The following is a 14,604-nucleotide window of genomic DNA, read 5'->3' on the forward strand; positions in this document are numbered from 1 at the left end:
TAAAAGCGAATCATAACTACAGGGGCGGCACCTATAGTCTGCTTCGATTTGTAGTGCACCCAAATTAATTTCCATTTACAAAAAAAAATCAAAAAGCCACGCCCTCAAGATCTCAACAAAATATGCATAGTTCGCCGAGAAAAACTGCAACCCCCTTATGCTCCTATCTGACACCCTATCCGCATTTTTGGACACCTACACTCTTTTCACACCCTTTGTGTTTTTCAGAATATTTTCGTCGTAGTAACACCCTTTCGGTAGGGCGTAAGGTGTTTCTAACACTACCGTATTTATTCGGTTATAAGGCGGTCACGATAAAGGCGGTGTTGCAGTTTGGAAAGTCAAAAAAGAAAAAAGTATATTTCTGAGCTTCAAATATAAGGCGGGGTATGACTGAGACTACGGATTTTGGAAAAAGAAACATCGCCTTATATTCGAATAAATACGGAATTATGCCCTTTATGGTCTAATTTCATTTACAGTATCCAGTCCCGCTTCGAATTCCGCTTCCACTCAACCGAGCTTCCAATTTTTGTGCTCGCGAGCATGGACTCGCTCACCTACCGAAGGTCTGAAAAAACAAACTGCTCGCGCCAGTTTGCAAATTCCGGAGATTTTCGAGAAGGTTTCGACGAGTTTCGCCTGTTGTTCGACGAGATACGCCAGCGCCTGGGCGCCGCAGGAGTACATAAAAAAAAATCACCGAATGCTTTAGAATGTCGTATGTCGTTCTATGACGGGACGATATCGGACATTATTGAGATTTTAGCCAAAAACGAAGGACCTGCAGAGTTTGCTTCCTTCATAAACACTTCGTCTTGCCTGCCTATGTCGCAATGTCCGCTAGCACAGCGGAAGCTGCATAAGAAAGGCTTTATTTTGAAACGAGAAAGGTACGTAAATGAAATGGGCCGCTCATTGAGTGATCATTTTTAGCAATATCGCTTTTTGTCCTCGATGAAGCGACCTGTAGATCACAAACGCGCGGTTCACACGAAAGAGCTACGACCGCGCGCTCTTAGACTTGCTTCCAAGCTCGTATACAATGAAGGAGCGAAGGCCAGCTGTTTCCTACAGGGCGCACAGGCTTGGTGCAGCACAATTTTCCCGGAGGTAAACGCTGAGACGGAGCCTGTTTCGCGTTTATCGAAGCCGGACAATTATTTGCAGAAAAATAAAAAAAGAGAAAAGAACGCTGGTGCAGGTGTTTACACTGACTCTTGGAAATGGTAGCTTGGTGGTAAGCGCGGAGAAGAAGTGTACTGAGAGCCGAACCGAGTGGTTGCTCCGTGCACCACTTCCGCAGTTGCGGCAGTTTCAAATAGCATTTTGGGGTGGACTTACCGCCTCCCATTCCTACTACAAGCATTTCGTCTGCACTGCTCGAGTGTACTTCAGTTGTTTCGCAGAGCGGGAGCAAAAAGCCTCTGGATTTTTCGCGTGTCCCTACGTCCAGCAGTCCATGCGGTGCTTGAAGCGTGTGTACGTTTCAAACACCGCTTGTTGGCTGTATACGCTCTTGACAAGTCAACCTCCGCCTTATCTTTCGCTTGGAGGTCTTCGCCTTTCGTCGAATTATCTTGCATCCAGCAGTCTGGTGAGGCAAGCACGTTCACGTCACCGCTTTCTTTATTTTGTTATCTTTCCGCCTGTTTCTTGCGAGAGCGCGCCACTCGAGATATAGCACACCTTGGGAGCAAATAAACATCCGCGTTCATCCGTTAGCTCGCCAGTAACAAAACGGCATGCATCCGACCGCGTCAAGACAGAAACCCCTCTTGAATGGTGTAACTTGGAGTAACTTGAATGGTGTAACGGTGTAACTTGGATGGCGTAACTCGTGTCACATCGTTGCGGGAAAACATGTGAGCGCGCATACTCACCTTCATCCCCCTCCATGTGTGTATTTTACCCTCCTCCTTTAAAGGGACCGTGCAACACTTTTTTTTAACTTTTTCCGAAATCTAAAATGTTTGCAGAACGTAGTCAACCAACACATCCAGTACTTAAGGTTAGTGTGTCCCAAAGTAACTCAGTCAAAAACTGCTGCTCTATGCCCATCAGATATATGAGAAACTTGCTCAAAGGATTTTAGGGGCTCGGGATGTCGGCGTCTCATGTCGTCGTCTCACGTCGTCACGGTACTAAAACACCGGGACACTCGTTGACGCCTCGCGCTAGTACGTAACGCGTACTAGACGAACACACCAGGACACTCGCTTTCCAACGCCTCGCGCTGGAACGCTCCGTGCTTCAAGCCAAGCTGTATATCTTTACCCCTCAACGGTTTCATCTCCGTGGGCAAAAACGCCAAGGCGCCAAGAATAAACTTGCACACTACATGCCTCGCGCCTTTCCAGGTTTCACGCTAGTGGAGACGGCCCGGAGATTTTTTTTTTTCTCTCTTTCCCAGTCTCGGCGTTCTTCGACCGCTGGAATCACGTCATTACAGCGGTGTAGCGATTATTGGCGGGATTTGCTTCAGTTGCAGCAATGAACGCATTCGATAGCCACTTCAAAAAGAAAGCCACATAAGCAAAGCAGTAACGGAAGGCGTATATACTGCGACGAGCAAATCATGCAGTGCCACTCCGTGCTAGCTTCCAGACACAAAGGAAACAGTGAAAGCGTTTATGAGAAGTGTTGCAGAGTCCCTTTAAAAACGAACCACCGACCGCTATCGCTGCTGCTACTACTACTACTACTACTACTACTACTACTACTACTACTACTACTACTACTACTACTACTACTATTATACTACTACTACTACTACTACTACTACTACTACTACTACTACCACTACTACTACTACTATTATTACTACTACTACTACTATTTTACTACTACTACTACTACTACCACTACTACTACTACTACTATTATTACTACTACTGCTACTACTACTATTACTAGTATTAGGGGTAACGCCTGTGCACGTGTCACTTTGGCGCAAGCATGCCTCCATGCACGGATGGAATGAATCCGTAGACGCCTATTCCTGCGCCTCTTGTACCCTACAGTGCATGTTCGGCGCGTTAAAATCCAATATTTAACGTTCACGTACGCTTGCGTCTCCGTTAACTCTCTCCAGAGTTTTCTATGCTTCGGATCAACGAGCTACTAACGTTTCCTACAAGGAAGGGCCGGCTAAAATGCCCCAGCAGTCACGAAAGCCACGGTCGGTGCTCGCGAAACGCGCCCGTTGTGGAGCCTATACATCGAGAAGCAAAGCATGACGAATTATGCAAAGTATGCGCTCTATGGGTCGCCAGTTTGGGAGAGAAATGATGTGCAAACGCGTGGGTGCAAGTGAAAGCGCGGCTTGTTTCGGAGCTTAGAAGCGGGCAGGACGTGGCCTTTCGTGGTGTACACAAAGAAAAAGACCGTTGGGCGAGAATGACAAATCGAAGTCAGCGAGCGTGAAAATTCGGCCAATGACATGGCCGAGCATCCAATTCAAGTGGAAAAAGGGCATCTGCGCAGGGACATTGCCCAATACAACACACAATACAACAGTAATTCACGCTTTGCGTGTTGTCCCTGCGCACATGCACTTTTTTTTAGTCAAATCATATGTTGGGCTTCGTCATTCGCCGAAACTGCACAGCAGGCCACTTCGATTGGTAATTCTCGAGCATTGTTGCGAAGACGCCCAACGGTGACTTCTTAGAGTGCAGGCATATTTTTGTCGGTCTGACATGCTAGCTGTAAACGCATAATGTCAACCACATCTAGGAGCACGTTTATTCATAAAACCAGTTTATAGCCGGACACATTTACGACGTTTGTAGGCATTATCGAGTTTTACCTGACCGCTTTTGACGGTCCGCTTTGCTCCGGTAGCGAGCGGGAGCGACATTGCGCATGCGTGGCGCGCTTAGCAGCGGACGGCCATGGCTCTGGTTGCGCTGAGCGAGCCGCCGGTACCGGAGCGGACCATCGAAACGGTCAGCTAAAACTCTCTATTTACAGCAGCAGTTGTTAAAGGCATCATCATCATCAAAGTGTCGGGAAATCGGCGTATCTGCGGTCCCAAACCACCTCTTCTCTCCGACCCAAAAGGAGGGCAGGTGCAGAAGGGTACGGGAGGCGTAAAAGGAGAGTAGACGATTCCACTAGTTCCACACCCATGCAAGTAGTGCGAAATTCGTTGCGTCTGTTCAACTTCCCCGGCCTCCCCCGCGCTAGACGGTCTTCCTGAATCGTAAATCAACTCGCCCAACATTACGAAGGTGCGTGCGCAGCTGTGACAAGGGAAAGAAGCGCGAAAGAGCGACAGCTGGGACGGCGCGGACAGAGTGACAGTTGCAGGCATGGGTCGATCAGATTGCGACTGCACCGTCGCACGACGTACAAAGGGTTATCTGGGCCACGTCGCTTGACATAAGAAGCTAGGTCATCCGAAGATTGTGCAGACAGAAGAGCAAGCGATGCGGTAACGACGACTAGACGCGGAGGTCGAGTTGAGAGGGACAACGAGGAGCCGGCGAGGCAAAATGCCGGCGTTAAAAGACAGCTTTCAAAGCGACGCTTAAGTGTCCTCACTGATGTCGTTGTACGTCAATACGCCCTACAAGGAAGCCTACATTCCCTGATGATGATGACGAAAGATCGCGGGTGAAGTGAAAGAAAAGAACGCTTCCCGTTGCCGGAATCGAACCTGGGTCTCTCTTCTTTATGAAGCCGGCGTCTATCCGATTGCTCCATTTCGACATGGTAGAAGCCAACGCCAAGCAGCAGGTACCGATTCGAACCGTACACCCCGAACCCAAACGTTAAGCCTACGGAGCGCACACTCGAGAGTTGCTGTGGCGACCAGTACATCAACCAGTCGTGACGAAAGGCCTGAAAAGAGCCGAAACCTGTCTGCTCCACCGAGTAAGAACAGACTCAGCCCGTACACCAGCTTGGCTACATAAACTCAACATTGTCTCATCCCCTTTGCGCCCCTCGTGCAGTGCGACTGGTGACATTGATCACTTCATTATGAACTGCTCCAAAACCACCCCTGAGCGGACGAACTTTTTTCGTGACCTCCAGAAGTTAGGAGTGCCCCATGATGGAGGACATTATTTTTCATAGGGACCACTGGATTGTGCGAAGAGAGGTGTCTCATCTCTTAATCGGATTCTTGCAGTCTACAGGACTAAGTGAGGTGTGGTGACATTGTGTGTCTGTTATTTTAGGACTAAGTGAGGTGTGATGACTTTGAGAGTCTCTGATATGGTATTGGGGACGATTAGGCGGAGCAATTGCCGGTAGCTATCCAAGGCCGCCTATGTAAGTCCGCCTTATCCAACAATACTTACTTACTACTACTTGCTGTGGGTATTCTAGAAAAGTGGTACGTACATGTGCCTCCAGATTAGCACACACTCGCAGTGTGGGATTGGCTATCAAAAGAACCCATCACGTGAAAGCTTCGCGTTCAACCATCGTTGTCCTTAGACGAGGGGGTACAGAGGGTTCGCTAAACCACATTTGATTTATTTTATTCCGTGTGCTACCGATTATGATCCGAGAGCGATCCAAAATGCGACCATCGACTGATTCCTATCTTACACCACCCTGAATAGGTTCCGCGTTTGCCCGACGTGTCCACTCAACGCGCATAAACACTGTTCCGGAAGCAGCACTGGGCAAAGCCCGCGTCGACCTATCCGCGAGAGCACAACTTCCTCGTTGAACGCCTTATCTCTCCGCGCATATTGCACATCCGGAGCCTCGTGCAAATCTGTGCGCCATGTCGTGAGAGTGTGTACAGATAAATTCGGACCCCCCAAAAAATATTTCCTTACCATACAAAAAAGTTTGCAGAAGGTATCGAAGAAAAGTGCAACGACACCCAGATGCGATGTCTATTTTTTGCTAAGCGCCTGCAAAACAACGCTTAGCAGCCGCGCAGCTTTAAATCGCAACATCCGTAATCGTTTCCCCATTCTTATTGTAAACACTGCGCTGCGTTTCTTGTTTACGGGGCTCACGAGAGGCAACGAGGTCGGCGTGTTTAATGCGAATGAACCCGACACGAAAATGCGGTTGTGAAAGCGCACAAAATTATGCAGGCTTAACCGCCAAAAACAACAGCTGGTTCACTGGCTTCCGTTCAACTTTCAGCCGCGGCTTCCCACTTCGATTCGGTATTCGTCACGACGGAATACATCTTCCCCGTCCGTGAAGGGATGAGTGCCCAAGTAAGCGCTATCTGACGACACCACGAGCGCGCAGCACGTGGTAAACGAGGAACGATGCGTGAAAGCGCGCGAAAACAAGTACCCGCCAAAATTACAATATACAACAGTAAACCCCCGTTATAACGAAGCCATGGGGAACGGAAGCTGACTTCGTTATAGGCGATACTTCGTTAAAAGCGAGGATGATTTGCTTTCTGTCCACTACAGTGGGAGGGGGGGGGGGGGGGGGTCAGTGAAACGCTTCGAATAAAGAGATTTGGTTATAGCGAGGGTATACGGGCATACAGTGAATCGGAAGGGCGCAAAATAAGCTTTGCAGAGGTTCTAATTACGCGCAGCTATGTAAAGAAAGGCGCGCTAGCATACGATCAGACCGGTTAGTCCACGGTATACACATAGGTGGACTGAACTGGTTTAGTGGACTGAACTGGTTTAGTGGACCGAACTGGTTTAGTCCAAGTCGGCGTAGAGAAAGGGCGTAGAGAGATAAGGGCTGTAGCCTCGGGTGGTATATGGGGCTACCAGACAGGCGACATAAATGATTAAATGATTGCGAGATGACACGGTGAACCCTCGCTGGCGCCCTGCTGCGGCGACCGTCACGCATTGGTAACGTGCATGGTTAAACAGTCAGGCGCCTCGCCTGCGAAACAGCGATTCTTGGTTACGAAACAGCGGTTTCCTTTCAGCGTAGGGGTTGCGTGAGCAACGCCGCAGCTGGTCGCGGTGCCTGAGGCGACTGGCGACCATGGATGGAGATCTGCGTCCGGGAGCCAGCGGTGTAAGCGACTCGGGGGACGGGAGGAGTAACCGTCGCAGTACAGTAGGTCACACTGGTATCCTATACGGTGTCGCGTTGGGAGGGCAAGTAGTGCCAATGAGCTTCCGCGACGTCGTCGTGTACGGTTGACGAGAAAGGTGTAGGTGTCGTGCTTGGAATGGGAAAAACCGGGTGGTGAAACGCAGTTGCGAGCGAACGCGGTTGTTGGGTGGTCACGCTGGATTACGCGCGCAGAGCTGAATACTTCCTGTGTCTAAAAATGTTGCGTCAAGCGCGACGGAGCGGTACCTGTGGCGCGGCCTACCTACAGCGCCACGAAATGTATACGATTACTGCGTTTAACGAACAGCATTTGTGAACTTGTTCAATATACCGACCCGAGGGCTCTCTCAGGATTCGGTCAACGTTAATATTGCGCACTAACGCGTTCGATCGGTTAATAAATGGCAAAGATCGGCGTGTTTTTTTTTTGTTTTTTTGTTTTCTGACGGGAAGCAAAATCCGCAAAGCAGTGTACTTTCTACGGTTCTAATTTATTGTAGTTTCCTTAAGGTCGACATCTATTTCAAATATTACCCATTTAACTTTGTCAAGCTAATTATGAAAACATGGTGGGTGCATTTTCAGCATTTTTTTGTTCGGGGGGGGGGAGAGGCATGGCCACCGTTATTCCTTTCTCAAACGACAGGGTTATTATAGACCAAGAAAAAAGTGCAGCTTTCAACTATAGGCTATAAGTCACACGCAGTTTTGTGCGAAGTGACACAAAATGTCCGCCGCATTTAGTGGCATGCTCACAAAACGTACGCGAGGCGGCACCCGGAGCTATTACGGTGGACGTAAGCGCAATTTGTCGACTACTATCGCAAGTGCACGGTTTCGACGAGTTGATCAGCTGCGGCGCCTTCTCTACAGTCAACAAAATGCGCGCTGTCCACAAACATGTCATCGGAGCCTGTTGAACCGCGTCGTCGCCACGACAGGGGGTTCGTGTTCTTGCGTATTGGCGGTGAGCGCGACCACGGGCGGCGCTGCGAAGGGCGTCTTCGTGACGTCGGTTTAGGGATTCTCGCATTTGTCGTCTGCTTCACTGGGGCTCGCTCTGCCTGCTGTTTCTATGCGCTCCGTTGACTTTTGATGTTCGACCGCACCTGATTTTGCGTATGCGCAACTTTTTATCCTAATAAAAGACCTAAAATCGCATACACTCGCTCAAGGCATGTTTTCGACACCGCTTCGGAAGAAACATTGCCGGCGTGGCCCCATTCCTGCAAAGCCGGTCCTGTGCGGAGATTCGGAGCTAAGCGTCAGCTTCTGTATCAGAACTCTTTCGAACAAAGGGAACATCAAGAGTCTAAAAACCGACAACAGTGAAAATGCAAGACCAAAACAAATTCCAGGCCTTCGAGGCTCTCGGCTTTGGCGGAAGGCACTACGATTCCTGGTAATCGTATGTAAGGTAAAACAGTTTTTGCCACCTTGCCGAACGCTCGAAAGTATTGTATCACATCACTACGTTGTCATAGCATGAAAGTGTGCCGACATGCACTGTGGGGCGCAAGAAATGTAGGTTGAGTTCTAAATAACCTACGGTTTGTATAGGCGCGTGCTGGTGCAGGCTTCTAACAAGTATGGAGGCTTATTGAACAACACGGGTAACGTGTACGTTAAAATACAATAACAATATGTTTCTCCACACCTTGAGGGACATTTCGGTACAATTCCGACAGCCATGCCTTCCCAATATTCAGATATGCGTTATAGTGACACTGCACTCAAGAATACGAGGAGGAGGAGGAGGAGGAGGAGGAGGAGAAAACATTAGCATTAAAACCGAGGTGGTTAGTGGGCGGGTTCCTCAGTCCAGGATAGAGAGTAAGAGTCATTTTGTTCAGTTCGTGGAAGATCATACCGAGTAGGCCAGGATTTGTTCTTTACGCCTGAAGGGATTGGAAAATCATTGGAGATATTCATCGGCCATGATTCTTCATAATACTGAAAACCGGCACGTACACTATTTCTTGCGTTTTTAGCGAGTATATCAAGCCTTCAACACTGTAATCATGTCATAGCTCTTTGGGTTGAGATTCAGTTCGTCAGTTACGATAGCAATTCGGGGCCGAAAAGACGCCTTCGAGTACTCTGGACAACGTCGTCTGCGCCGTTTCGCGGTGGCGTAGCACAAGCCTTCTCATTGCATTTGCATGTGAATAAACAACGCACGCTTCGGACGTGCCCATTCTTGTACGCGGCCATAACGAAAGCCAATTTGTGAAGAAGGGAATGTATGCCTTACAGCCTGAAGAAAATATCCACACGAACTATTTGCGCCTCTCAAACATCCCCAAACCTCCTAATAAGACGTGTGTGGCGGTGCAGAAAAATTAATGCGTCGGACACACAAAAAAACATTCCCCTGATACAAGTCAACAACAACGAAAGAAATAGAAGGCAACCGCTTTGTTTCCTGCTTCGCGATGCGCGTGTAAGAACGCGCTGCTTGGTGCGTAGCATTACACTGTTGGGTGTTCGTAAGAGCATCTCGAAAATACTTTAGGGGAGCCAACGCATTTTGCATCCTTATCGAGGAGCTCTGAGCACTGAACTTCGCAAATAATCTAGAAAGGACGAGTTACACGATTATCGACCGATGCTCTGAAGAAAGTTGGTCTCTCGCTCCTCGTTCGTTGAAAACTTGTGCGGTATACAGCTTGATGTTATTAAGAGTTGTCAAAAGCTGGAAAAGGAACTGAATTACTGGAAATATGCTTTTTAATGCCCTAAAAGATCAAAGCGGGTGATTTTTCGCTTAGGCGTTGCTGCCCCTCACAAGCGGACCACAGCGGAGCGAGTGTAGCAGCGGCGCAAGTGTAGCAGACGACAGCGGCGCGAGTCCCTAAGCTGACGTCAGAGCCAGGGGGCGCCACTCAAACATCTCACCGCCAATAGCCCGCTCCTGGCCCACCGGGGGGCCGTGGTCGTGTACACGGCCCGTTAGCGAACTTCCGTCCGCAGGAACGGGCCGTTCGATCCGGGTCACGCGGGGATTTTCCACCGTCCGTCTACGGAGCCTCCCTATTGATCGCTCCACGGGTTCCAGCCACAGGGAGGGAGGGGGGACCAACCCAGACGTCCAGCCCCTCGCTCCGACCTTGCGCACGCACACGGGGCCATCGCCACCACTCGGGCGAGGCGAAAACTCCGCCTTTTGTTTTCCCAAACGCCGCACGTTGTGCAACCTGAACCCATGCTCTGTAGACGTGATAGCCGCGAACGATCACTGGTGCTTACGTAAACGAACGCTAAAGTGTGGGTCCCCAAGGACACGGATCCAGTTGTTCACGAACAAAGCGCAACTAGCCGCTGTTGCAGCACTGTTGAGAAAACCAGTTGTGGAGAAAAGCGGGGCGATGGAAGATGCCGGTTACACAACACCCTTTCGGCGTCGGTGCCCGTTCGAAGAACAGCGGTGCGCAAACGGCCGATAAGGTCGTCTGGACACCCTGGCGTAAGCACGCAAGCGCGGGATGATGGCCAATTGGGAGCGGGAACACCGAGAGGAAATTGGAAGCGGTACATCTAGCCGGCGCTTTCATAAAAGCGAATGTGTCTCTAGGCGAACGAGAGAGCCGACGCCTAAGTGCGCGCCCGCGCTTTCGTAACGCTCGCCGCTTCCTTTTTTTCCGCCCCGACGAAGCGAGTGGGCAGCGAAGATGCCGCGCGGCCGTTGCGTTCCTCGGAGAGCTACAGCTGGCCCGGGGTGGTCGACGAAACCCGCTGCAACACAGCAGTTTCGCCCCGTCAGAAGTTGCCAGCATACGTATGATGTGTAATATGACCGCATGAAGTAATGCGGGAGTTAGGGTAATTCAAATCAGGTGTACAAGCTAAATCCCTAACGATTTAAGCGCACAGGTTCGTTCACGTTTCTCTCATGCACACGAGCTCACTGCTGTCCCCACACTCTCCCACTCTCATCCCATTTCACTACAGTCACCATCCCCATCTGGCGTAGCAAGCCCTGCCGCAGGGCTGACCCCCCCCCCCCCAATTCCCATTCAATAACTCTCTCTCTCTCTCTCTCTCTCTCTCTCTCTCTCTCTCTCTCTCTCTCTCTCTCTCTCTCTCTCTCTCTCTCTCTCTCTCTCTCTCTCTCTCCGGGCAGCGACGACGAAATGCACACTCAACCGTGCACGCATGCTTTTTACACTGGAAGACCTGTGAGATCACCATACGAATCACTCGCGCTCGATGTTAACAAGCTACATAAATTGAATGTCGGCGTCAAAGAGTAACGCCCGCAAACGCCGAGGGAATTGTAATATAGCTTATTTTAAGTGCAGAGCACTTAAGGGCCGCGCCTTGTCGTCGTAGCTCGCTCGCTGGACGCAAGTGGAGCCGGCGTTCGGTCGTAGCCGCTGTCGTCGCGGCGTAACCCAGAGGCTTCGAAAACCAAGCGGTTTATATATTCATAAGCGTTCGAAACTCGTGAACCGCTGGCGCTTGTCATACATCTCCCAGTTGTTTAGCGCGAAGAATACTGTAGGTACACTTGAGGCAAAATATACGTAATCAACCGGCAGCGCCCGCGTTCATTAATTTAGGAACGCCCAATTTTTACGCTAGCAAGGGAAAAAAATTTGGCAGTGCAACACCGGCACGTGCGGGGAGAAAAGCACAAAGAGAACAGAACTCCCGCTGGCGCAGTTTCAGGCAGGGGGCGCGCGAGCACGGCGAAGGCGGGAAATTTGATTTGCATGGGGTGGTAGCAGTGAGAGGATAACGGCGCTACAGCCCATTATGGCGAATCACTGCTCTGCACTTCCGACAGCTTTCACATTGAGTGAAATGGCTTTAATTTTTTCTACTCATGTTACAACGCTGCCGTATTGGCCTTTGGCTTAATCGCTACACGAAAGAGCACAATAATAAATCTCCAAGCTCTCATAGCGCAGCCCCCCACACATGCTGGCAGCAAGCACCCTAAAGGCCAGAACGTCACGGCTGCGGCATTGTTTACCTTGAGTAGTTGGCCCAAAAAGTCTCTGTCATTCAAGAACGGGACGCCACGTAAAAGAACACTAACACTAAGTACGTACCATGTGCGTACAGGTTGCACAGCCGGGACGTGGTCTATCCAGTATCCCGTCACGCGTGAAAAGATCCGTGCAAGAACAAGCAGCACGGCCGTATTCCTCCACAACTATCTCATAACACAATAACACAAATCTAGGTGTAATAACAGATAAACAAGTCCATTGAATCAGCCATGGCGGAAAACAGGAGGAAGGATTTCCAAGTAGACAGTGCGCACCCGTGCTTCGCTTAACAGCGCAAGGTCCATAAAGGGAAAAGATAAACACTGTAAGGCAACCTCGTGCGCGTACTGCGAGAGCCGCAAATAACCCAGCAAGCAGTAAGACAAGCGGATGAAAATGCAGGAGCTTCCAGCCTTCAGTCACATACTTAGTGCGCTCATAAAAATGAACAGCCCACGTGTTTGGACGGCTCTGTACGGTTCGTCTGAAAAGACCGTTGCTCACTGTCTTTTTTTTTTATTCCTATTTACGCCAAAGTATTTTTCTTCAACGCAGACCAAGAGGTGGCACCAACAATGACGCTTCGGTAAGTGACGACTTATTCATACTCTCTCTCTCTCTCTCTCTCTCTCTCTCTCTCTCTCTCTCTCTCTCTCTCTCTCTCTCTCTCTCTCTCTCTCTCTGCGAGATAGGTGAGAGTCGCACGAGTTGGAGTCCAGACAGTCCACAAGGTCTTGAGCAATCCCCGTTATGTTTACAAAGCGCCAGAAGGGAAGACACAATGCGCACTTCAAGTTTTCTTTCCCGCACGGCAGCAGATTAGCGCCGTGAAGCCAGATAGCGCAGTCACCCGTTGTCAGCCGTATTCTCCGCGTCCAATCGTGCGGAGGCTTAGAAGGGTCCCGCCGCGACCGTCGGCCAACCGCGGCTATTGCCCACGGACAAGGTCTAGCTCTGTGCTCTTCAAGACACGTCACGCAGATTCGCCCCAGCGTGCTAGGGTAGACCGAGTGGGTCACCACGTGCCGGGAGGCGCCACTCCAGACGAGAACGATTGCGGCCGGAGCGATTGCTGAGAGTAGCGTCTACGGCACCACATGTTTCCACTGGCTACCTGCCAAAGGGGCACTGGTTACGAATTGCTGGCTTGGGTAAGCCTCTTCGGGAGCGATCAGGGAGCCGACGGCACGTGGGCGGCCTCGGCCGCTTATCGCGACGGAAATTCAACGGTAAACATTCATTGCTCGGGGTAACGTAATCTCCGCAAGAGCGGCGCAGTCGCGAATCAAAACAAAAATGGAAGAAGGTAAACAACGGCTTCAAAATACCGTTTCGCAGGGCCCTTTTTCCCATAAATCTGGTCGGTTAACACCTGTCCATCACGTCGAGTTGTTGATCAATTCGCTCTCGCGCTACAAACGACTAGCCTCCTGGTTAGCTCAGTTGGTAGAGCGACTGCTCCGGTTAAGCGGTGGTCCCGGGTTCGAATCCTGCACCAGGACGAATTTTTCTTCAACTGCGAAGTTTCTGCTTTCTTTTGAAGCCATACAGCTGCATTGAGGTGGATGTCCATCTTTCCTTCGCAGAAACTTACTCCTCCTTGGGGATTCCCCTGAATCTGGTAGATTCAGAAACAGATTAGCATGCTAGTTGGAGAAATGTGTTAAGGAAAAAGGCGCTGCGTGGCCGATGCGGAGGCAGCGAGTTGCAAAGCGTGTATACACGGTCGTATTGAACTGAACATGAGATGCTCTAAAATCGTCAAAAGCGCGAGCCACGGACGCTGTGCCTTGAATTCGGCGCCATCATTACCGCGAAGGATTTTTAGATACCCGTGCTATTTTTTATGTCGAGTTTTTTTATTATTATTTTCCGTATTCATGGTTCGAAGCATACAAGGTTAGAACCCGCATTTTCAATCGTTTGTATAGATACCAATGATAGAGGAAATTCCCGTAGGTTGGCTGAAAAGAAAACCAAGAACATAGGCTGCACTCTCAGAAGTTTACCCTGCCCTTTAAATGAACAAACATCGCGTTAAAACCGAGTGAAAGCCGCACTTGCGCGTCGACTATATACGGAACGCGTGGTTTAAACCAGTGCAAGGGTTCTGTTTGCAGCCCGCCTGAGTGCTAACTCTCGTATCTAAAATGCAGCAACCTTGTACTTCGGAGCTGTCCCGCCCTCCGTGCGCCCGCCAATGTAGCCACCATAGCCTGAAGTATCTTCCCTCCTACCCCTTCTTCAGCCGTTCGAGGCCGCGAGTACGGGGGAATCGTTCCCCGAGGGATGGTGGCGTGCGGAGTGCTCAGACGTCGTGCAAGGAAGCCGCGCGCGGGACAGAAGGGACGACGGGACCAAGGAGGGGGAACTAGGTCAGTGGGACGGGGAGTGTGTCGACGGACGCCGGAGTAGACGCACGTGCTTTGTTTGCGTCCCCCCTGCGACCGCCAACGTTGCCACCGATGTGAGTAAATTTATTATTTTCGACGGAACCACCGAAGCGGGCCTCGGTGATTCGGCGGACCGGTCTAGAGCCGCGTCCGTAACCTAGCGCTCTAATACGTCGTTATGGCTAGGTCACGTC

The 14,604-nt window shown here is 50.3% G+C and overlaps 2 protein-coding genes across 5 annotated transcripts in view; one reads left to right on the plus strand and one right to left on the minus strand.

Moving 5' to 3' along the window:
- LOC144152820 (sodium- and chloride-dependent GABA transporter 1-like) overlaps positions 1-14,604 on the minus strand; it is a 53,236-nt gene that overhangs the window by 30,643 nt on the left and 7,989 nt on the right. The window lies entirely within an intron of this gene.
- The window catches only part of LOC144152821 (longistatin-like), a 108,537-nt gene that overhangs the window by 9,031 nt on the left and 84,902 nt on the right, over positions 1-14,604 (plus strand). Inside the window, exon 1 of one of the 4 annotated variants that reach the window (XM_077684298.1) lies at positions 11,389-12,603. The exons of 2 other annotated variants lie outside the window; for them this stretch is intronic. In XM_077684298.1, coding sequence (XP_077540424.1) covers positions 12,593-12,603 — 11 coding nt within the window. In that variant the 5' untranslated portion in view covers positions 11,389-12,592. Of the gene's footprint in view, positions 1-11,388; positions 12,604-12,689; positions 14,485-14,604 lie in introns of those variants that run through there. One more of the 4 variants, XM_077684299.1, reaches the window with a different exon arrangement.

This window comes from Haemaphysalis longicornis, unplaced genomic scaffold (assembly GCF_048455015.1).
Source record: "Haemaphysalis longicornis isolate Haplotype H1 unplaced genomic scaffold, Haemaphysalis longicornis Haplotype H1 scaffold_9, whole genome shotgun sequence".
Taxonomy (NCBI): Eukaryota; Metazoa; Arthropoda; class Arachnida; order Ixodida; family Ixodidae; genus Haemaphysalis; species Haemaphysalis longicornis.